This window comes from Cloeon dipterum, chromosome 4 (genome assembly GCF_949628265.1).
Source record: "Cloeon dipterum chromosome 4, ieCloDipt1.1, whole genome shotgun sequence".
Classification (NCBI taxonomy): domain Eukaryota; kingdom Metazoa; phylum Arthropoda; class Insecta; order Ephemeroptera; family Baetidae; genus Cloeon; species Cloeon dipterum.
The window spans coordinates 27,607,787-27,630,829 of NC_088789.1; the positions used below are offsets into that span (position 1 = coordinate 27,607,787).

At 41.5% G+C, this 23,043-nt stretch overlaps 3 protein-coding genes and 1 long non-coding RNA gene across 19 annotated transcripts; 3 read left to right on the forward strand and 1 right to left on the reverse strand.

Moving 5' to 3' along the window:
• Positions 1-14: 14 nt before the first annotated feature.
• On the reverse strand, positions 15-2,000 carry LOC135942254 (uncharacterized). 3 transcript variants are annotated; one of them, XM_065488274.1, is made up of 5 exons: positions 1,346-2,000; positions 934-1,294; positions 614-742; positions 331-559; positions 15-280 (listed from the first exon to the last, which is right to left on the reverse strand). In XM_065488274.1, exons 3-5 carry the CDS (start codon positions 736-738, stop codon positions 116-118), a joined length of 519 nt encoding a protein of 172 aa, XP_065344346.1. In that variant the 5' UTR covers positions 739-742; positions 934-1,294; positions 1,346-2,000; the 3' UTR covers positions 15-115. The 3 variants fall into 3 exon arrangements, 1 of the variants encoding a protein (XP_065344346.1); XR_010575067.1 differs by lacking the exon at positions 15-280 and having other exon boundaries at positions 543-559; positions 618-742; positions 934-1,301; XR_010575068.1 differs by lacking the exon at positions 15-280 and having other exon boundaries at positions 544-559; positions 618-742.
• A 117-nt stretch (positions 2,001-2,117) lies between these two features.
• Positions 2,118-8,286, forward strand: LOC135942255 (uncharacterized). 10 transcript variants are annotated; one of them, XR_010575071.1, is made up of 11 exons: positions 2,118-2,241; positions 2,297-2,465; positions 2,519-2,619; positions 2,681-2,868; positions 2,995-3,209; positions 3,260-3,371; positions 3,426-4,443; positions 5,121-5,229; positions 5,292-7,245; positions 7,361-7,427; positions 7,491-8,286. It is a non-coding gene; the product is annotated as an uncharacterized LOC135942255 (long non-coding RNA). The 10 variants fall into 10 exon arrangements; XR_010575075.1 differs by having other exon boundaries at positions 2,119-2,241; positions 2,681-3,209; positions 5,292-5,428; positions 7,154-7,245; XR_010575073.1 differs by having other exon boundaries at positions 2,681-3,209; positions 5,289-7,245.
• A 3,703-nt stretch (positions 8,287-11,989) lies between these two features.
• Positions 11,990-18,390, forward strand: LOC135941742 (zinc finger protein ubi-d4 A-like). Of its 4 annotated transcripts, XM_065487433.1 has the most exons (9): positions 11,990-12,057; positions 12,556-12,665; positions 12,718-12,971; positions 13,016-13,159; positions 13,211-13,301; positions 13,597-13,866; positions 15,207-15,467; positions 17,050-17,162; positions 17,740-18,390. In XM_065487433.1, the coding sequence occupies exons 1-9, from the start codon at positions 12,002-12,004 to the stop codon at positions 17,866-17,868; spliced, it is 1,428 nt and encodes a 475-aa protein (XP_065343505.1). In that variant the 5' UTR covers positions 11,990-12,001; the 3' UTR covers positions 17,869-18,390. The 4 variants fall into 4 exon arrangements, with proteins under 4 accessions (XP_065343505.1, XP_065343501.1, XP_065343506.1 ...); XM_065487429.1 differs by having other exon boundaries at positions 13,016-13,301; XM_065487434.1 differs by lacking the exon at positions 13,597-13,866.
• A 78-nt stretch (positions 18,391-18,468) lies between these two features.
• Positions 18,469-21,025, forward strand: LOC135941740 (liver carboxylesterase-like). 2 transcript variants are annotated; one of them, XM_065487427.1, is made up of 12 exons: positions 18,469-18,509; positions 18,623-18,804; positions 18,861-19,046; positions 19,105-19,249; positions 19,309-19,494; positions 19,545-19,735; positions 19,787-19,964; positions 20,024-20,116; positions 20,172-20,275; positions 20,337-20,487; positions 20,545-20,665; positions 20,815-21,025. In XM_065487427.1, exons 1-12 carry the CDS (start codon positions 18,503-18,505, stop codon positions 20,984-20,986), a joined length of 1,716 nt encoding a protein of 571 aa, XP_065343499.1. In that variant the 5' UTR covers positions 18,469-18,502; the 3' UTR covers positions 20,987-21,025. The 2 variants fall into 2 exon arrangements, with proteins under 2 accessions (XP_065343499.1, XP_065343498.1); XM_065487426.1 differs by lacking the exon at positions 18,469-18,509 and having other exon boundaries at positions 18,517-18,804.
• Positions 21,026-23,043: the final 2,018 nt, after the last annotated feature.

A 23,043-nucleotide genomic window follows, 5' to 3' on the forward strand; every position in this document is an offset into this window, starting at 1 on the left:
AAACGCACAGCAGCTATATTTTCATTGCTAATTTATTGCAACAAATATTCAGTTTTATAAAATCTGTATTGCCTAATATCAATATGTAATTTTTTTAACAATAAGAGGAGAAAAATCACAGCTGATAAATTTCGCCAGTGCACTGGCCACAGCAGGATGTTGGAGTGCAGATCTTGTTGGGAAACAGCTGACAACCAGCCGCGGCAGCAGCACCAACAACAGCGCTGCAGGCTTCATTTGGTCCCTTTCTGAATTTGTCAGTTCCGCTGATTTGCAAAAACTGCAAAGTCACATTTCAGTCAGGAAGAAAGGGAAATGTATCAAACTCACCTGAATTGCTATCAGCTCTGCGTTGGAAAAGCTTTGGAGCACCTGCCAGTCGGTGCACTGGGCTGGATGACAGGGAATGTATCCTAGAAGTCTATGGCTGAGGGCCTCGCTCAGCTTCTGGTTGGTGTTGGTGATGTCGGTCAGGCTACAGGTACTGGATTTACGACCTGGCGAACCCATCTTCAGGCCAGACGCCGGGTCAAAGTTCTCCCGCAGAAGCTGGAGGGTTCTAAAGAATAACGTAAAATTAATTTTTTTTATTTGGTAATTTTTTTGGTTTCACTTGCAGGTAGTTTTCATCGCTTCTTTTGCACTGGCCATTTCAGTCAGTACGGAGCTGAGACTCTCTTTCAGTTGGCCAGAAAAGTTGCACATTTCAATTTTCCACTTGCTCAATTCGTCAACCATCAGACTGCAAAAAATTTGAATATTATTGGAAAACGTTGATTAGGGTTGATATGGCCTGACGGGCTCTGTATTGGTTCAATCTAAGCACGCAAAGAGAGCTCCGTCCCCTTACACACCTTGAGGGCACATCAGTGTTACTCTGATGGCTTCCAAGTGGTCAAATTGAGCAATAATATCTGACAGTTAGCTACTTGCCCGTTTCAACGGTGTGCAGACGATCGGGTGCACGGCGCACTTGTAGGGTTCGTACGGCACGAATTTCGGCTCCTTGCCTTGCATGCTCTTGAAGGAGCTGCTTGCACTTTGTTCTCTGGTCAAACGAGCAGGTTTCAGGTGGACGATTCCGCCGACGGGTTTCACCGGGAAGAAGGACAACTTGGACAGGTCCTCAGGAGGAGGCTGCAGAGGCTTCATACCGACACACATGGAGCTCAGTCTTTTGGCCAGGATGACCGGATCTTCTGCTCCGTCAGGGTTTTCTCTTCCGTCACCCGTGGTCCTGATCGGGCCGCCAGGGAAATGCAATGAGCCTGACGGCTCCATCGCAAATCGCAACCTAGACACTTTTTGATATTATTTGAAGGTTTCAACAAAAGAGAAAACTAACCGTAACGGTGAAAAATAGTTACAGAGTGGAAATAATATGAAAATTCATCACAAGCTGTGGGTACCACGGCAATGTTTACTAGTTGACCGTGCCCTGCCCACATTCGTCTCACAGGGATGCCAATCCATCTGTATTAACAAAACAAGATCTGTTTGGCGTGAGTTCGGAACTTTGAACTGAGCATCCTATTTGAGTTAAATTTAACACCAAATAGACATCTTTTACTATCAAAGCCGTGGCTGGTAGTTAAAGAGTCAAAATTTTGATACAGCGATGCGAGATTAAGTCCGTAATTTCAACTAAGCTGCTATACCCATTAAATTTGGTTTAAATCAAACACGTGTGGTTGATGCTTTAATAAACTAAAACCATACATGGTTTCATTAAACTAAAACCATACATGGTTTTAGTTTAAGGGGAACTATCGGCTGAATATAAAAGTAATCTCAGAATAAAAACGGAGAACTTCGAACAAGGATTCGAATATTTTTGCTCGCAGAGCAAACAAATCATAAATGGAAGACAATAAAATGAATTCGGAACAAGAACTTCAATAAGATGATAAAGAAATCAACTGACATTTTCTTGAATTAACCTTGTGAATCACCAAGAAATAGAGAATTTAAGCAAAGAACATACTTCGGACAACTTAACCGAAGCTTGCAGAAATTAGCACCTTCCGAAAGCCATTTCGCAGAAGAATTTTGATAGGAGAATTTCCCGCGTTAAAAATTTAATTGTTTGATTATGGCTCAAAGCGAATCAGAACCAGTATACTCTCCTTGCAAGGGAATCAGATGTAAGAGCTAAGAGCGTCCTAGTATGCACGTGTCAACTGTCGGCCTTGAACTCTTTCATCCATAAATTTGGCAATTAAACCCTGTGTGATGGAAAAGGTTGGAAAAATTATGTAGATCTAAGATTAAATCACCTACTGGTTTTTTGTACTAGTTTCTAGGGGCCTCTGTAGGTCCTGTAACTGCCGGATTAAAAATTTGGAAATGTTGTCTTTTACGGAGTGGCCACACGAGTACAAGACGATCGTTGAAGAGTTTTGATACTGCCAGTTAAGGAAAGGAACAGACAAGGTCCACAGCTTTTCTTCGAGGATGATACAGGAGTATAATGAGTTATTAAAATAAATATTAATTTTTTGAAATTTCTATGTGGCAGAGGTTACAAGATTTAAGATGGTGCTGACTATCAATGGCCACCTCTTCCAACTCTGCCCTGAAAACAAACACCTGATGCTGGTTCGAGAAAACATAGCTAAGGTTCACTCTTTTATAATATATTGTTCTGCTATATGTAGGGTGCATTAATGCTGTCTACCAGGTGGCTAAAATTCCTTCAGATGTATGGTGGACATGACAGTTGAGGGATGATAACTATATAGCCTAAAGCATGAACACCTTTACTTTGAAAATTGGCTCAAGATGTGGATTGGTACTGCGAAACACTAAAGAAAATGCTTGGTGCCAAAACATAAGCTCATCATTAAGGATTCAGTTGAAGCCAAAATTGTAATTTTTTTAGAAAAGTGGCTGCAAAGTTAGCATGCATACAGTAAAGAGTGTTTCGCTCTTGGACACCTGATTATATTTCAAAACAATGAGCCTCCCTAAATAATGTCATGCACTGTTGAATAGATCCTGCTGAGAGAAATCAACATCTGCAAAGAAAATGTGGCCAAGCATTAAATTTTGGAAAAAAAATTGGATTTTTACTGTAGCACTAGATCTGTCACAGTGACCAAACATCAAGAGGCTGCTGATTAAAAATTGAAGATGAGAGTTGACCAGAAGAAAAGGCAACGGCTTGGTCCCCGGCTTAGCTTCGAAGAAGAGAGAGGAGTATATTATCAGTAAATGAAATAAAAATTAATTTTTTTGAAATAATAATGCTGTGTGGAAGGCTTTAAGAATAAAGATGACCAGGTGCAGACCATTGATGCTCACCCCTTTACGACTGCATCCTACCCTGAAAAAAAAGACTTGAAGTTGGTCCGAGAATACACATGACAAAGGTTCACTTTTTCATTACTCTGCTATATGTAGGGTGCATTAATAATGTCTACTAGGTGGCTAAAATTCCTTGAGGATCTATGGTGGACAAAATGCTTGAGGGATGTAAATACCAAAAACTAGCCTAAAGCACGAACAACTTTACTTTGAAAATTGGTTCAAGATGTGGATTGATACTGCGAAACCCTAAATAAAATGCTTGGTGCCAAAACATAAGCTCATCACCAAGGATTCAGTTAAAGCCACACTTGTTTTATTTTATTTATTTATTTATTTATCTTATTTTGAGAAAACTGGCTGCAAAGTTAGCAAGCTTGCAAACTTTAACTTGCAGTAAAGAGTGTCTCGAGTCTCGATGATGGACACCTGATTATATTTCAAAACAATGAGTCTTCCTAAAGACTGTCATGCACTGTTGAATAGATCTTGTCGAGAGGAATTGAAATCTGCAAAGAAAGAATCTGCAAAGCAATAAATTTTGGAAAAAAATTGAATTTTTACTGTAGCAAGTTCCTGTTTTGATTGCTGAAAATTAAAGAGCAAACTTTTTATCGATTAACTGCTTTTTGCAACAAAATTTTATTTGTCGTTCTGTATTGATCCACCTTAAAAATCCCTATTAGATTGGAGTATGTATGTAGGTATGCATGACATTAAAACTGAGAATGTTTGGAGTGCATTGTCTATGTGTGTATGTGCAAATGTAGTAGTTTGAAGTGCACAATAAACGGCTTTTCCTCACCTTGATATGGTTTTTGTTTCTATATTATATAATCGCTGACCGGCTTCTTTTCCTTGCTTGACTCTTGGCTTTTCCTTGCTTGACTCTTGGCTTGGAATTTTTCTCTTCATTCACGATTGCAGTGGCGGGGATGTAAACAATGCCGACTCAATTACTGGTCGATCAGCTGGTTCCGGTATCAAAATACTAAAACAAAGAGGAGACGGAACCTGGACGGAACTTGCTTGCCATGGCTTAATCAGTCTGAATTATTTAAATGTGTCCTATTATGCAAAACCTTAGAGGTGTATTGCGTACTCCACTAGCTTACTTGTCAAGGGAAAATCCAAATGGTAAATAGAATAATTAAGGTTTGGGTCTAATTGCATGACATGGAGCAGCTGATTATATTTGTTCGAATGTATTAATTTTTCCCGTGACTTTTCTCGGTTGTTTGTTCACACGAAAACATGATTTGTCTTGCGGATTTTGAATTAATTTTAAAGAGAAATCCAAAAAGTAGTAACTCTTATTTCTCACACGATAATTAATTACCCTTGAACTTTGATTTGATGCAACGATGAAAATTTATTTGTTGTTGACCCGATTTAACATTTAAAAATCGCTTCATCCAAATAAGATTTTTTAAACTTGAATATTCATAATCTGAATTGAGGGCTTAAAAATCCATTGTGGTAGTGTGGGAAGGAACAGTGACAAATTCACATTTTTCCTTTTATCCAAAATTTTTAAATATTAATTTTCTAAAATATGGGAAGTTGTATCAAACGAGTAGATTGTTAAATACGTTTTAACAACTTAATTTTTATTATCATCAGTCTTATAAAATTTTCATAAAGTCTATTCACATTTTAAAAATATACAAGTTATATACACAAATTTAAAAATCACTTTTCAGAAAAAGTCAATTGTATTATTACACAAATTGAAAACCAGGTTTCAACATCCCGAACCTGTTAATGATTGTCCAATTCTTCATGTTCTAATGAGTCTTTTTCTCTAATTTTAGTCTCTATGCATCACAAAACAAGATGGAAGCGCATGGACATCGAACTGACACGTCGCACTAAAAAATCCTGGACATGCCTAAGAGGCAAAGAGTGCCACACCTCAGCGTGGTATTTTTATCTTTACATTACCATGGCCATTGTACTATTTGCTCTCTTTATCTTCCGAGAAGCCTGTGATGATCCGGCATCGTCCGGAGCGTCGTCTTCAGGGCAAAATGGCTACCCCGAACATCTCATCGGTTTCTCCAATACCTTCGTCTTCCGAAACTGACATGGCGTCCGCGTCGTCCCCATCATGAGACGAAAGGTACCAAGATGTCCTGTCCGAGGCGTCGAATAATGATGATTTTGCGTCCGAGTGGTACCCTGACGAAACGTCGTGGAAGGAAACCGACGCTTCGGATTCGGGCAAACGACGTTCCTCATCCGCAATACCATTATCATCATTGAGCCATAATGCTATTCGTGCAAAGACGCTCAACGGCTCGGGGATGTACAACAATGGGTTAACGTCCATCAGATTAGCTGAAGGAGCGTCGACCAACTCTTCGTCCGCATCGTTGGACGAAAGATATAATGATATCTTATCACAGAAGTCCAACGATGGGTCCATTACAAATTCCGTTGAGTCCAATGAAATGGTCGAGGACATAATGCTGATGGCGTCCATCTTGCTCAAGTGTATAAAGAAGAATGAGCGTTCGGCGTCGTGCTCAGGTTCGGTGCTCGGAAAGGTTCGGTGCTCGGAAAGGTTCGGTGCTCGGAAAGGTTCGGTGCTCGGAAAGGTTCGGAAGCTGCGACATGTAGTGTCGGGAAAACCCCTTGCGAAGCTACAAGCTATAGGAGGTCTTGTTGAATTTATGTTAAAGAAGTGTTTTCGCCCGAGGGATCTTGAAATATATTGATATGACCTTTATTTGTAAATACGTGAAAATGGTACTTAAACATGGCACAAAGGAGAAAAAGATGGCTAGTAAAAAGCCACGATGGGACAGAAGCATAGCCTGCGCGAGTCTTTTTTGCTCAAATTTTGAGCTAGCCGCAGCCGTCAGTTTTTGCGAGCCGTGCCAGCTACGTACGCGAGCCAAGCCTACTGGGCACTATTTTAAAAACTGCGACTAATATTGCAAAAATGCCGCTATGTGAATAATTTTGCAAATCGCTTCATCAAAATGGTTGCTAATTTCCATGAAATTCCTGGGCAGAAATCAAACTTTTCCAGCATCCTTCTTAACGTTTGGGGGGAAGGGATTGCAAAAAATTTTTCAAGGCATCTGTAGTTCCTTCTTCCAGATTTGTACAGGCCGATGCAGATCATTTTTAACTTAAGCGAGTATCGTCGCCCTCTTGCCTCTTTTGCACCCTCTGTCAGCTGGTTATGAAAAATTTCATAACATTTGCCCTTGACAACCTTTCTCAAAAACAAAAGCAGGTTTGGGATTTCCTGCTTGTTAGCTTTGCCAAGTTGTTTGATTCGATGCTTAAGCCGGTTGACTGTTTTTTGTTTTTCCTCCAGTTTCCTAATTAAAAGTCTCTTCCTGGGGGTCAGCATCTTCTTCGAATATGCTCCAATTTCTACACAAATCCGTGATCTGGTTTTTCTGATGTTTTTTTTGTCTGCATTGTTATGCTCAATGATCTTCTTGGCTGCAGCTTGGATTTGCACCGGAGTCCTTACAACCAGAGCCTGCCTCTCTTTGGTCTTATCAATCTGCGCATTCATGCCATCCTATTTGAGAAACATAAATTCTTATGGTTTTGACTGTATTTGAGACAGTAATATATTTGTCTTTGCAAGCTATAAAAGCTACAAGGATAATTTTAATTTTTGCAACTTGCATCTTGAATTGAAAATCTTTAATGCACTGACAACGGTATTTGACTAATATTTTTCATACTTGCTCCATTCAGTGCCAAATTTGAAAAAATCTAAAAGCCAGTGATATTTTAAATTGGATTAAAATATTGTGTGTAATTACTTTATTTATTCTAACTGGTTACACTAAATCTTCCTCTTGAATATGCTTTTCAGGCGTCCGCAGATCAGGATATTCTATCTCAAGGTCGACGTCACATTCCATGGGCACTTCTTCTTCAAATTTTTCATGTCCGTGCTGCAATGGGGTGAGAATTTGATTTTAAACTGATTAGCAAATTTTTATGAAACAAAAGCCTTTTACATTCAATGTTTTGTTATCTTTTCCTTTCAATGGAATTTGATCCAAAATGTTTTGTACAGGTCTCAGCCAGGAAATTGAAGGTGGCAGCCGGCGGGACCCCCATTGCCAATTTTTTTAAGTTTGATGGTATGATTATAAGCCCGATGAATTTTTCCCTTCTGAACTATATAATTTTAACCCTTATCACAGGCTGCTGTCGGGGCTTGCGCAGCTTAACCACATTCACGATGGCTGGTGGTGGAGACCCAAAATTTGCCTGCTCACGGGGCATATAGCGAGGCTGGTTGAGACCTCTAATGCTTATTTTTTATATTTTATTTCCTTGAAAGCACAATGTAACGCTTGGTTTGTTATATTTAAACGAAAATTACATCTAACAATGGATTTAAATTACATACCTTGATTTTAATCAATGCAATTGCAAGTAAAAGTTGATTTAACGTTTGTAAATTCCTGTCACTATGATATGTTATTACAATTGGCAAGGAGTGGTTCTATTCCCTAACCAGGCCTAGGAAAAGAAGGCAATTTTTAAACTTTGAGCAGTTTGTTTTTTGAAATTCCTCAACAAATACTATTGATATTAATCACCCCCCTAAATTAACGTTTACGTGACTTTTATTTCATATATGTCAAACAATGCATATTATAATTATTGTTTTACCAAGTCTTGTTGCTCTAGGAACAGTATTTGACTAATACTTTTCAAACTTGCGCCATTCATTGCCAAATTGTAAAAAAAAAACTAAAAGCTATTGTTCTTTTAAACTGGATTAAATAATTGCGTATTTACGATATTCGTTCTAACCAGTTTTACGTCATCATCCTTTTGTACACATGTTTTCCAGGTGTTCAAAGTTCCTTCTTCGTGTCAGAATCCACTTGTGAGTCTGTGTCCTGTTCATGCTGTAATGGGGCCACAGAAGTGAAAATGTGATTTTAAGCAAATTGACAATGTTGAATAAACAATATTATCCAATGGCTACTCTTTTCATTTTATTTGGAGCCTCCCTGAGATTTTTTTCAATTGCTATTCGTTATCTCATTCAGATATCACTATTTCAATTGGTTTGATTCTCATTAAATTTATTTCGCTTTTAGAATAGTTGCCCCTTGTACATTTTATAATTCATTATTTAAGTACACAAAAATATCTTCATATGTATGATTTGATAATGACTACTTACAATTAAATGCCTGTAAACGTTTTGTTTCGCATTAATAAAAACCATTAAAACAGAAGTTATCAGTTTGATAACATTACAAAATAATTATTATAAAGATATTGGACTACAAAGAATATAAATTATCAAGCTGCATATTATTTGTATCAGGATTACAAGGTAGGAAATAAACAAAATCTTCCATTTCAAAAAATCTATATTTCAAGCAGATAAAAAAAGGGTAAAAATTGTCACTTTTTTTGATAACGAACTAAATAATTTGAATAAATTACAAATATTGCTTACAGCACTGTCTAAACCACAGCTTTCGTCAATTCCTTCCATGCTTGTTCCATCATTCATGGCAAGACCATTCAGCTTATTCTATTTAAAATCATTGTCACATGATGAATTTATATTAAGAATACATTTGCTTTAGTGTCAGCCTATTTAACTCATCAAATTATGGCAAAAAATATCACCTGCGAGACAAAATATCCCATGTGATCATTTTTATAACCCATCACAGCACTTATGAGATACGTTGGTGATGGAAAATAGTTCTTGTTCTTGTACAGCATCAAGCACACTCCACTCTCATAGTCTTGAACATCACATATTTCACTGACCTGAAAAAAAGATTAAAGAAAATATCTAGCGATTTTCAAACTGCTTACAATACTGTCATTATATTTAATGAAAGATGGTCCATCTCGCTCAAGGTAAATATAATGTCCAGTGCTGGCCTTCCCTCCAATATGGACGATCATGCCATTCAGTTCATAAGTGTGTGATTGATCCACACTTTTAATAGTAAGCTTCGATACGGTTTTCATCTTTGACGTGTCTTTGGTAAGTCCTTGAGGTCCATAACTAACACTGGAAATTGATTAAAATTTGGAAAATAAATTTAAATAGAATACAAACATCTTACAGGTCAATCTCTACAATCATGTTTTCAGGGAGGGTGTCAAATTTTTTTGTGGTCTTGAAGGACTGAATATTTCGGCATCTGGGAAAAACTTCTCTCACTTCTTCCCATCCGTGTAACCACTGATCTAACCCGCTAACAACATCTTGTGTACATGGAATGTACACAATTGGAGTATAGTTGATTTAATTGGGTTAACAGACTTGTAATTGCAAGCAGAACAACATCCTACAAAATATAATAGAGTAAGGCCAATTATTGAATTTATAGATGAGCAACATACGCTTCAGCTCATAGCTCAATGTCAAGCTGTTGACTCCCGCAATAATTTTTCTGCACTTTGGCCTCTCCTACAACTCGGAAACAACTTTGAGAATCACGTCGATTGGATCTCCTTCTTCTCCTGAGTTGAAACCACATTTGCCTAAACACATATGTATATTAGCAATCTATTGTATTGTTTCCCTGAAAAAAATCCGCATACCAGAAACAAAGTCAATCATTACTTGGCATCCCTGTAAGGAGATTGTTGAATGTGTTTTGCAGGACACATTCACAGCAATCTACCGATAATTTATTAAGTACAATTCTTTAAGAAAATATTTATCAATACCTGACATTGATTCATTACAAACATGGGTGATAACAGCTTCTAAGAATCGATCCAATGAGAAGAGCAACTGGATGCTTGAGTTTACAAAGCATGTTTTACCAATATTAATCAATCCATGCCGATTTACACGTTCAATGGCTTTTTCGACGTGTTCAGTCTGGAAGTAAAGGAAGTTACGTTTAAGTTATTCAATATCACAAAAATCTAACCTCAGTTGTAAAGAATGAAAAGTTTTCAATTTTGAAACTTCCTCTGTCCTCTGCCTCAGTCAAACCAGCCAGCTGACTATCCTCACATCTATCGTCCTGATGAAAGATATCTATTATTTATATTTACAGACATTCAATGATAAATCACTAAATATTGTGCACAAATCTTGTGGTCTGCTGGGACAGCATGCTCATTCAACTTAACAACTTTATTTGTCACGTTGAACATGCATCTCATAAAATGCAGGCTGCATACTCTCATGCTTGCTGGTACAGTTGTTGCTGTCATGCCGTAAACCCCCATCCTTTCTAAAAAACCTCTGTCCTGGAAACTCAAAACAATAAATCTCAGCCACAATACAAAAGCAATCAAGTAGAAACAAACCAAACCAAGCAAAGGATAGATTTAATGTTATTGTCAAGCAAATCAGTAAGCCATAACCATAATGCATATATCTAGGTCTTAAAGCTTAAAGCACACCATTCCATACTCAGGCAAGCTCTATTACTATTTCATACTCATTATATTTTGTTGAAGATCGATGTGACGCTCATGATATCAATATCTGCAATATTTTTGGACGAGTTACAATCTGATAACTAAACTCTAACGTTTTTTACTTTATCCTTAATAAATAGCTTAGATAATTGAAACCCCTTAACAAAATTAACGATTTTTGACATGAAAAGGAACACAATACCTCTCCCATTGCCCCTTTTTCTGGGGGATTCTGAAAAAGAAGGTAGACTCTATTTGACCTTCCACGCTTTGGCACAGATTATATTTGCATTTGCTCCTGGCCGTCTTGCGCACTTCGCCAGCGGTTCCGGGGAGCTGGGCGACAGCGGCGCCGTTTCTGCCTCTTTCGGGACTGGCTGGCGTTGCCGACGTAGGTCCTGCCGTCGATGAAAGAGACGGTTACTGAATGGAGAACGTACTCAGGGGCAAGCGCAATGTTCTCACCATTGATCAGCCTCGCTGGAGGCTCCAAGCTCAGGGCGGCACAGGTGCCAGGAACTGCAGCCTTCGGAGCTGGCTCAGTTGAGCGACTCATTGTTTCGGTTTGCGGTGGTGTGTGCTCTGTGGGTCGCTTTGATCCTTTGTGCTGAGGGCGCTCTGGCTGATAGTCACTAGAAACAAAATTCATTACTAAGGACCGGAAAATTACTCTTATCATTTTCACTCATGTTATATTATTCACTTATGAATTTGGGCACTCAAATCCCCGTATCATATATATACTCGGAAAATAGCAACACGATATATACAAGACAGAGACGCTTTCAATTACGTACTGATACCAGCAGAAATTTCGGGATTAAATCCCAAGAGTTGCATGATATGTACAATAGGGTGGCGACAGAGTGGAAAATTAGAAATCAACAGGACGCAGAACGCGATCTGACGACTTAAACTGACTGAAATACACCTCTCTCACCTCTTATTATTACTGTCAGCTCTGTATGGTTCTCTCTGGATTATTGCAGCGGTGATTCAAGGGTTAAATAATGGTCCACAATAGCGACAAACGCAAAAGCGCGAGTGAATAAACACACTGATGGAAGTGAAGAAGGGCGTGTGCGGAGTTTCGTGGGCGTAACAGGGGCGTAACAGGCAACAAACTCCGAGACGGCCTCTGATTGGCTGAAAAAGCTATCGACCTGCCACCTGCCAGTTGATACCACTTCTTCTGTTTACAACGCTCAAACGCTGCGGCTGCGGTAGAAGAGGAGAAGAGAAAATCGATGAGAACTTGAGGCTTGAGGAGCGAGGCGTTTCAAACATGGCGTCCGAAGACGCAGTTGCTATTTGTCTTGAGGCAGCAAGCAAATTAGAGAGGTAAATATTCACTATTTTGCTTTTAAATGGTGAAAATATAAAGCTTAAATGACTAGTTTATCCAATTACATCATTAAATCATGTCTAGACCGAGTATTTCGATTGTTTTTCCCTTCTGAAAATTCGGGAAATACATAGTGATGCGTTAGCATTACGTCACATTTAGATACAATGGCTGACCATTATTCGTAAGTGTGCGTAACCTATCATACCCGGCTCGAGGGGCTCGACTAACAATATTTTATTTTACTAAGCCTTTAGTTCGCTTTGGCTTTATTAAGCTCTTGCGCCTTAAAATCCTAGCGATATTTGTGGTTCAAGACCTCGAGTACGGGCTGCCTCTTGCATTGCAGCAGTGGTGTGTCCATCAGAACAGGGGGTTGCACCCTTCCAGCTCACGGGACGGTTGGCAAGCGACATGAACTCCCATTTTGATGTTAAATTCCCTGAATATTTATGTAATTAAGTAATTTATGATGATTTTGTTATGTATTGCAGTTTTCTAAATGATCCCGCTTACAAAGAGGCCATTGAAAATTCAGCGACCTACAACACAAGACTGTGCATGGAACGCAGGATGCGGATGCCTTTTCTGGACTCTCAAACTGGTTAGTGCAAATTAACCTTTTAATCTGTAACCCTGATTGATTTCCCCACCAGGAGTTGCCCAGAATCACTCGAATCTCTTTTGGAGTTCTCGCCAAAGACTGCCAGGTCTGAACGAAGGCCAAATTTACTCTTACCCGTCAAAGAGATGGAGAAAGAAGAGGAGACAGTACTTGATGAACTGGATGCAGCCTCGGAGGAAGGAGGCTGAAAACGACTTGGACCTGCACACGATCAGCACGGTCGAAAATCCGGCTGCCATCAACGAAGACAGCAAAGACAGTGTGCTCAAGGATGAAGTGGCAAAGGTACTTACAGAGTTGCAATCAAACATGGATTTAATTCAGATCAGAATATTCAGGATGCCTGGTACTATGATGAATTGGACATCAACGACATCGACAATTTCGACGAGCCTGATGCAGACTCTGACTACGATTACGAGGAATCGTACAAAAGAAACAAGCGAAGGCGCAGCTCCAAAACGCCTGGAAGGGTTGGTTTTGGGGAAAAAATGCTGAACGATTCGTCTAAATCTTTTGTGCAGACTTCGCAGGGTACAAATCGTGGTCGCAGGAAAATCACTCCTAATTACGACGCCGTCGGCGGAGACGCGGACAAGCCGTTCTCTTGCGAACGTGAGTGCTGTCCTTAGCTACCTTGTATAGTGCATGTGTCGCCTCCCCCTCCTCGTGTGCACAGCAGTCGGTCGATTTGAGCCCAGCCAAGCGAGCCTGCTGAGCTGCTCGAGGGATGCATGTGTCTTTGAGTTTCCACTCTTAGCCTCCACTCCACTCGGGTTGATCGGTCTCCTCTTGCTCTTCCTCTTGCCTCTGTTACATTATTCGTGTGGTCCATACATGCGTGATGAGAGGGTGCTGCTCTGCTCGGGCGGCACTCAAACTGGAGGCGTGTTGTCTATTTCTGTTGCAGTGTGCGGCGCCCGCTACAAGACCAGGCCTGGCCTCACCTACCACTACACGCACTCGCACAAGGACAAGGAGGAGGATGACGACGACAGCAGCTCGGCCAACGCCTCCCTGCCCGCCACCTCCGGCGGGGCCTCTCCTAAGCCCACTCCGCCGGCGGCCCCAGTGGTCGCCCCCGGGGTGCCCGCCGGTCCTTCCGGCACCCCCGTGCCGCCGACCGCGGCGCCGCCCCTGGTGGCGCCGCCAGAAGTTGTCGGCCCGAACGCGCCTGCAGGTTGGAAACTTATGCGAGCCCTGATTTTGCATGAGGCGATCAAACGAACAAACGAATAATAAATCACTCTCGGTTACGCGATGAAACCCCCACGCCCCCCATCGATGCAAATAGCCCCCCAAATTTATTATAATAATACACATTTTGTTGGTTCGGACCACTTTCTTAAGTTTGTCTTTTGTGTGTGTGCTCTTTGTTTTTTTATTTGGTACACTGTTGTTTCGGCCCACTGAAAGCTTTTGACTCGCAAGAGCCTCTCTGATTTCCTTTTTATATCCACCAGTTGCGCTTTTTTGTGTTGCTGTTTGTGATTGCATTCGGTTTTTTCCTAATTGGCATGGGATTTCCCTGATTTGGTATTGTTTTCGCTTTTTGATATATGATATTGTTTCCAACGTCTAAAACCATTCACCCGCAGTTTTTCATCAGCAGGTTTGGTACACAGGTTTTTCACTTCGTGTGTCGCTCCGTACCTGGACAGTTTTATTATTATTTTACGGTGTCTGCAAGCTAGGTTGCAACTTTTAGTAAATTTAATCAACTTCATGGGCGAATTAGCACGGTATTTTTTTTATCTCCACGATATTGGGAATTTTCCTCACGGTTGTGCAAGTTTTATCCCAAATTTTGCCCTACTCACAAGGAAAACATGGGTTTGTTCAGCTCTGAAGGGCAGATTTTTTCCCCAGAGTAATAAATTTTCAGGAATATCTTAAAAATACATTAAGACTGATGGGAATTTTGGGATGATTTTTGGGATAATAACTCGCCTAGTCAAAACAAGTCGATTGATGGGTATTTTTTCCCGAAATTCTGTAAGATTTGTTATTTGGAAGTGTGAAATTTAAAAATATTTTTTGACATTGCCATACATTGCTAAATTGTAAAAGTAACCACTAATAGATTTTTAAAAAATATTCTAAAACTGTTGAGCAGTTATAAGACGTTACCTAATACCATGGTAAAAAAAAACAGGATGGAGACAAAAATTTAAAAGGAAAATTCATCTTCCAAAAATAATCATGATTGCCTAATTTTCATACACTTCCTTAAGGATTGAAACCAATATTCAGCTCTTTAACTAGAAAATTAAGGTTTATTTCCTCTCTCATCGTGAAAGTCTATACGTTTTAGGTAATAGATTTACATTTTAGAGCCTTGTTACTTGTTAGGCATAAAAAAATATAGAGAAAATAAATATGATATTGTTATGTTCATCATGCAACCTCAAGTTAATAATAAAATAAATTCGAGATAAAACAATTTTGAAAACCTGTAGTTTCATCCTGCTGAATTGTTTCTAATAGCATATAAATTTAACAAAACCCTCGTTTTGCCAGGTACCCCAAGGCGTGGTAGGCAGAACCTGAGTGCTTCCGGCATGCCGAACCTGATTCCGGAGGAGCCTCTGACTCCAACAGTGGTGAACGAGCGCAGGAAACCGCCCAATTTGACTCCTGCCGAAGGAGGCGTGGCCAAGGACGAGCACGACCGTGCCAACCCGTCGCCCTACTGCGACTTCTGCCTCGGAGACGCCAACGAAAACAAGAAGACCGGCAGCTCAGAGGAGCTTGTATCTTGTTCCGATTGCGGCCGCTCAGGTAAGAACGGCCGTGGCCGCCCGAAGAAGATACGCAAAAAAGCGGCAGACGATGATGATGAAACGTGGATTCCATCGAGTAGCAGGCGAAAGACCTAGTCAATGCATAGGGAGCACAATCAAAATTCCGATTGGCAGATAGATTTTACCTGCGGGTTTCAGCTGCAAATTTTTAAAAATCGTTCACGCCACTTTGTAATTTTACAAATCATTTGTATTCTTTCCTACGTAAAAACGGATACAAGTTGAGCAATTTTGTAAGGTTAGGACCAAAATTACTAGGGTTTCAAACCTTCTTAGAAAGATAAATTTTGGGAATCAACAATTTCAAGATGTGATTTCCGCAATGCCTACATTAAAGCCCAGCTGAACCCTGCTGAGGAATTTTTGAACCGCTGTGCACTGGGGATAGGTTTAATTTTGACGTAATTACATACACATAATAAACCTTTATTTTTGTTCAGTCAACTGTGTGATTATGTTAATTTAGAGCTTTTCATAGTGAAGATTCACCTTGTCTGCTACTATTTTAATCATTCCTTTCACTTATGTTTTTTTAACTCTTCAGTTTGCTTTCACCTTTATTTGTGAACATTCCCAGCACATGTTACGTGATGATTTTCCAAGCGTTTTTAAAAATAAACAAAAAAATCGTCTAAACTAGACTCACTGGGAGGCAAGGAGCGTGCATTATTGTCTGTTAACCGTGCCCAGTGTAGATAGAGTTGAAAGATACTAGTCTTGTTATGTTTCACGAATGCTTACGTAGAACGACTTAACAGAAAACACGACATTACTTGTTGTTATCTATCTTCCCCGTTTGTTACGGATGAAAGAAATCCTTAAGTTGTAACTCGAAGCCAAGGAAAGTGATCACCAGTGATTTACCTGAAAGCGAAAGGAAAGAAAGAAAGAAAGCAAGTTAAGTGAGCTGGATAAAAATAATGCTAGTAATTGAATGAACTGCTAATGTCGCGTGCCTTTTCTCGAACGATCCCCAGTTATTTATCCACTCGGCCCCCGGGTAGTCGGAAGGGACATGTCTTTTCTATCCTTGCTGCTCCACCACACTACTTCCTGTCTCTTTTACTCCTTTGTTGCCCTCATGTTGTAAATAACATGGATTAAACATTGTGAACAACAAACAGTGCTAAAAACATATCCATCAGTTATAATAATATTGATTATCTCGTCTGAACCATAATATATATGATGTATCTCTCTCTACCATCTGATGAATATTAAATGATCAAGCAGCCCTTGCTGACAACAGGTGGCCTTTTTATTTCACATGGAGGCTGAGGAGCAGTGAATGCTAGCTCTGTTAGTGCGGTGGGCTGCAGGACATGTCAAACACTCACACACACACTGTTTTCTCTCAATTAAAGGCACGCGATATTTTTGGCTAACACACTGGCTCACTGATCCTCGGCCCCATTCGAAAACCCTAAAACGCTCAAGAAACATATATATAATTTTATTCAAAAGAGTTCCGTGTGCTGCTGGAATTTTTGCAGAAGGAGATGGAATTTTACTGAAGAGGAGGAAAGAGCCTCCCTAGTCTTAAAAAAGTACTTTTTCAGGCCACCCATCCTGTCTTCAGTTCACCGCTAACATGATCATATCCGTACGGAAGTACCGGTGGCAGTGCATTGAGTGCAAATGCTGCTCGGTTTGCGGAACGTCAGACAATGATGTAATTATCTTTTTTCCTCGCAGATTGCAGAATTCTTACAAGCATGCATGGTTATTGTAATTCAATGCAGCACAAAAATAATTATTTTTTTATTGTGAACACCTATTGATCCGCAAAAAAAAAGATTTTTTTTCTCTTCCAACATTAATTAACATGAAATTATGCCAAACCATTATTTTCAAGTTATTGACGTTCTAATCTTAATTTCGAGAACTTTCTATGGCTGTAAATGCTCTTAGCTAAAGCGAAATATCTTGGAAATTTTTGTCTAGATTAAAAAAAATGAAAATTGGCGAATTCGTGTGGTAGTGGTAGAATTGCGCGTTGCTAAAAAATAAGTTTTAATTGTTAAATTGGCTGTTGCTCTTTTCAAAATTCGCTTTTAGTTGAACTTTGCGCAATTTTTCCGCTACCACAAATTACAAGAGGGGGTTGGCTCTATAGTTACGCTGATTTTGGATTAATAGGTGCGTTCCCCTGTAAATCTGCTGTTTTTAATAATTAAACTCTGCACAAAAAAAAACACTTGAGTAGCACTACAGGTAGAATATTTTTCACGCCAATACCTTTTGTGTAGGACCAACTGCTGTTCTGCGACGACTGCGACCGAGGCTACCACATGTATTGTCTGAATCCGCCCCTGACCTCGCCGCCGGAAGGGTCGTGGAGCTGTCTCCTGTGCATTGGCGAATTCCACAAAAAGTGAAGAGGGTGGGCCGCGTGGCGTATCATTTAGTAGCTTTAATTACGTATACGTCATGTTTGAATACTTAAATATAAGTGGATTAGCTCAAAGTCTCTAAATGAAATGAACCGCTCTCTTAATGATTTCATATATTGTGTTTGCGATCAAATCATATATATTTTGAAATTCCATATAGCCCGCCCTATTGGGTGGTATTTTTTATTTTATCCTGATTTTAGTCCATTTCATCTATTCATTCAGTCTTGTGTTTGAAGCAGTATTTTGTTGTATAGATCGTAAAATGCAAAAGTGCTTTCGCCTACCGCTGTCTATCTACCTCCGCTTCAATAACACAAAAATCGATTAGAGCATGGAAAGACAATACAGCTAGCTGTTATTGACTCTGCAAAAAAGACCATGCAACACATTTTGTCAGTATATATATATTATGATTGAAAAGTGTCCATTGATCTAACAGTATTTGTATTTCTTAATAATATATTATAAAGTGTATTCTGTAGAATTAAATTTAAGTGAAGATAATTTACCTGGCTTTATCACATAATATGAAATCACCCTGATAAGAGCATTGCATATATATAGTTAGCGATCAGACGGGCTCCCTTGTCACAATCCAGACAGCCGCTTGATCAAGATGTTGGGTAAGCTTTTATCAATCTACTGTTAGGTAATAAGAATGATATGGGGCCTGAAATAGATTCGCTGCTGATTTTCCTAAAATTAAGAAAGGTTTTGAAAGTTTTATTTCTTTTAGTTTGGCTCTCGTTGGTTCTGTTACTGGTCCATGGGTCAAATGGCCAGGGGCCCCAGGTCACCTTGCCCGGCCTGGGCACCTTGGAGGGCTTCATAGGCAACTCTTTCATTAATGATAGGCCTTTTAATCACTTCAGAGGAGTGCCTTTCGCACAGCCGCCTGTCGATAATCTGCGATTCCAGGTTAATTTTTATTTAATTTCCACCGGACTATGGAGTTTCATGCGATTTTCAAACAGGCTCCGCAACCGGTCCAGGCTTGGTCTGGTATTTTGGATGCCCACACCAATTTTGGTCACAGGTGCCCCCAGGTTGGACTTGCTGGATATGACTGGCATACCCAAGCTGAAAACTTGGCGTTTGGTAGCAGAGCGGACAACGAGACCGGAGAGGATTGTCTCTATCTTCAAATTTACTCGCCAAATGTGCTAAAATATTCCCTACAAATAATTTACTCATTAAATTAATAAAAACGAAAATCAGTTGGATCCCTCGGCCAATTTGCCTGTGATCGTTTTCTTCCACGGAGGTGCCTTTTCCACTGGCTCATCTCGGCTGTATGGCGGTAGCAAATTTATGGACCATGACGTCGTGCTCGTCGTCCCTCACTACCGACTTGGACCCCTTGGTATATACAGAGACTATTTGCAGAATTTATATTTGTGCTGAAGCAAGTCGATTCATAAGGGTTCTTCTGTCTTCACACCGATGAAATTCCCGGCAATGCTGGAATGCTTGACCAAGTGGTGTCACTCCGGTGGGTGCAGAACTACATCTCGTTCTTTGGAGGAGACCCGAACAAAGTCACCGTCATGGGCGAAAGTGCCGGCGGAGCCAGCGCATCCATGCTCAACCTCAGCCCTCTTTCCACCAGTACAATAAAAAAATGTAAATTCTTATTAATAAAAATAATTTTTGTATAGACTTATTCCAGCAGTACATTGCTCAGAGTGGCACAGCACAAGCCACCTGGGTAGTCGACACGGATCCTGTCCGCGCCGTCCAGGAAATTGGCACTATTGCTGGCTGTCCCAGCATTGAAACAACTGCGCTCACTGATTGTCTAAAAAGCATCGATTACCAAATTCTAAATGAGGCCCAAAGGGCATTCATGGTATGGATGCTAGCGAAGCTCCAAAAACGCATTTTGAGCATTTCTGTTTAGGCTGCAGAGTTTAAGGAAGGCCGCATTGGTTTCGGAGGAAGCACTCCAGTGGTGCAAAAAGCAGGCGCTGTCCGCTTTTTGGAGCGACTGCCGAAGGAAATCTACGAGTCTGGCGACTTTGTTGGAAAGCCTTCCATTTTTGGCACCAACAAACACGAGGGAACGATGGTGTATTATCGTATGTTAATTAAATTAAAATGAGTATACGTTTTTTTATTTAATTTTTCTGCCGGACAGTAATTCACAATGGCTATTTGGTGCCGAATGGACTGGAGTCGGATTCGGAATTCATGAAGAGAGGCATTACCAGACTCTTTCTGAAATACTTCGGTATATGAATTGAATTTTGGTTTAAATTCATTCTAAAAATTATTTTTATGACAAGGCGTCAGAGATCAAGGAGACACCTTGGCTATCGCTGTCGAGGACACATTCTTGGGCAGGCAAAATATGGGCAATTTAACGGCCATAACGCCTGGCGCGTTGGATGTAAAAAAAACTTTTTATTTCTTAGAGTATATTTTTTATTCAATCATGAAATGTATTTTAGTTCACTGGAAACATGTTCATCAAGGGCCCTGTTTACGAACTTGCTGAATTAAATGCTGCCAAGGGCTCTCCTACCTATCTTTATTCATTCCATTATTACGGAAGCAGATCCATCTTCCCGTTTTTTGCACCGAATGCTCCAATTCCAGGAGGTTAGCAATAATTAGTATATATTTTAATTTAATTTTCCTAAACAATTAATTATTTAGGTGTCTGCCACGCAAATGAACTCATTCTGCAATTTACCATGCCGACATTCACCACAGACGATCAAGATAAAATTATTTCAAACCAGATTGTCAGTCTTTGGGCTAATTTCGCTGCTTACGGGTGAGTGCCAGGTGCCAGCCATCAAGTGTTAAAGATTATATAACAATATTGAAATGCTGAATCATGATATCGTACTTTAGACGCTATTCAGATAAGGCGTAAATAACCAATTATTGTTTCATTAATTTTTTAATCTCTTTTTCTAATAGGAACCCCACACCGGAGTCCAATCCAGTTGAAGGAATTCCCACTTGGCCACTTTGGAATGCTAATGATGATTCTTACTTGGTTATCAACATTACCTCCTCAATCGCTCAAGATTACACTCGAAACGACTATTTTATTTCGATCAACGAAAATTTCCCTTTCTCTTGGCCCTAGATTAATTGTTTGAAGAAAAATATACGTGGACTATAAACTATAAAAGTTTTATTTATTACTAAAATATTATGAACACCCCAGGATTTTCGCATATTTTAAAAATATAATTGCGATATTGCGTTTCTGGGCTGCCCATATGTCAGTTTTCAAAAGGTGGTGGTTTTAGTTTAGGTGACATGAAATGCTCAATTATACAGCTCAACGGGCTGGTAGGAAACGCACCGGCGCCGACTAGCCACTTGCTGGTTTCCGAACCTTTCCAGCGGCTTCAGGGTCTTGCATTTCAAAGACTTCAGCGGGGGGGGGGGGGGCGAAAAGCATAACGTGGAGGGCGTTACGCATAACGGGGAGGGCGTTACGCGTCTCGCGTAACGGGTAGGGCGTTACGCATAACGGGGAGGGCGTTACGCATAACGGGGAGGGCGTTACGCGTCTAGCGTAACGGGAAGGGCGTTACGCATAACGGGGAGGGCGTTACGCGTCTCGCGTAACGGGTAGGGCGTTACGCATAACGGGGAGGGCGTTACGTTACTCGCGTAACGGCTAGGGCGTTACGCATAACGGGGAGGGCGTTACGCGTCTCGCGTAACGGGTAGGGCGTTACGCATAACGGGGAGGGCGTAACGTTACTCGCGTAACGGCTAGGGCGTTACGCATAACGGGGAGGGCGTTACGCGTCTCGCGTAACGGGTAGGGCGTTACGCATAACGGGGAGGGCGTAACGTTACTCGCGTAACGGCTAGGGCGTTACGCATAACGGGGAGGGCGTTACGCGTCTCGCGTAACGGGTAGGGCGTTACGCATAACGGGGAGGGCGTTACGTTACTCGCGTAACGGCTAGGGCGTTACGCATAACGGGGAGGGCGTTACGCGTCTCGCGTAACGGGTAGGGCGTTACGCATAACGGGGAGGGCGTAACGTTACTCGCGTAACGGCTAGGGCGTTACGCATAACGGGGAGGGCGTTACGCGTCTCGCGTAACGGGTAGGGCGTTACGCATAACGGGGAGGGCGTAACGTTACTCGCGTAACGGCTAGGGCGTTACGCATAACGGGGAGGGCGTTACGCGTCTCGCGTAACGGGTAGGGCGTTACGCATAACGGGGAGGGCGTTACGTTACTCGCGTAACGGCTAGGGCGTTACGCATAACGGGGAGGGCGTTACGCATAACGGGGAGGGCGTTACGCGTCTCGCGTAACGGGTAGGGCGTTACGCATAACGGTAAGGGCGTTACGTCACTCGCGTAACGGGTAGGGCGTTACGCATAACGGGGAGGGCGTTACGTTACTCGCGTAACGGCTAGGGCGTTACGCATAACGGGGAGGGCGTTACGCGTCTCGCGTAACGGGTAGGGCGTTACACATAACGGGGAGGGCGTAACGTTACTCGCGTAACGGCTAGGGCGTTGCGCATAACGGGGAGGGCGTTACGCGTCTCGCGTAACGGGTAGGGCGTTACGCATAACGGCTAGGGCGTTACGCATAACGGGCGGGAGGGCATTACGCGTCTCGCGTAACGGGTAGGGCGTTACGCATAACGGGGAGGGCGTTACGTTACTCGCGTAACGGCTAGGGCGTTACGCATAACGGGGAGGGCGTTACGCATAACGGGGAGGGCGTTACGCGTCTCGCGTAACGGGTAGGGCGTTACGCATAACGGCTAGGGCGTTACGCATAACGGGCGGGAGGGCATTACGCGTCTCGCGTAACGGGTAGGGCGTTACGCATAACGGGGAGGGCGTTACGTCACTCGCGTAACGGCTAGGGCGTTACGCATAACGGGGAGGGCGTTACGCGTCTAGCGTAACGGGAAGGGCGTTACGCATAACGGGTAGGGCGTTACGCGTCTCGCGTAACGGGTAGGGCGTTACGCATAACGGCTAGGGCGTTACGCATAACGGCTAGGGCGTTACGCATAACGGGCGGGAGGGCATTACACGCGTCTCGCGTAACGGGTAGGGCGTTACGCATAACGGGGAGGGCGTTACGTTACTCGCGTAACGGCTAGGGCGTTACGCATAACGGGGAGGGCGTTACGCATAACGGGGAGGGCGTTAC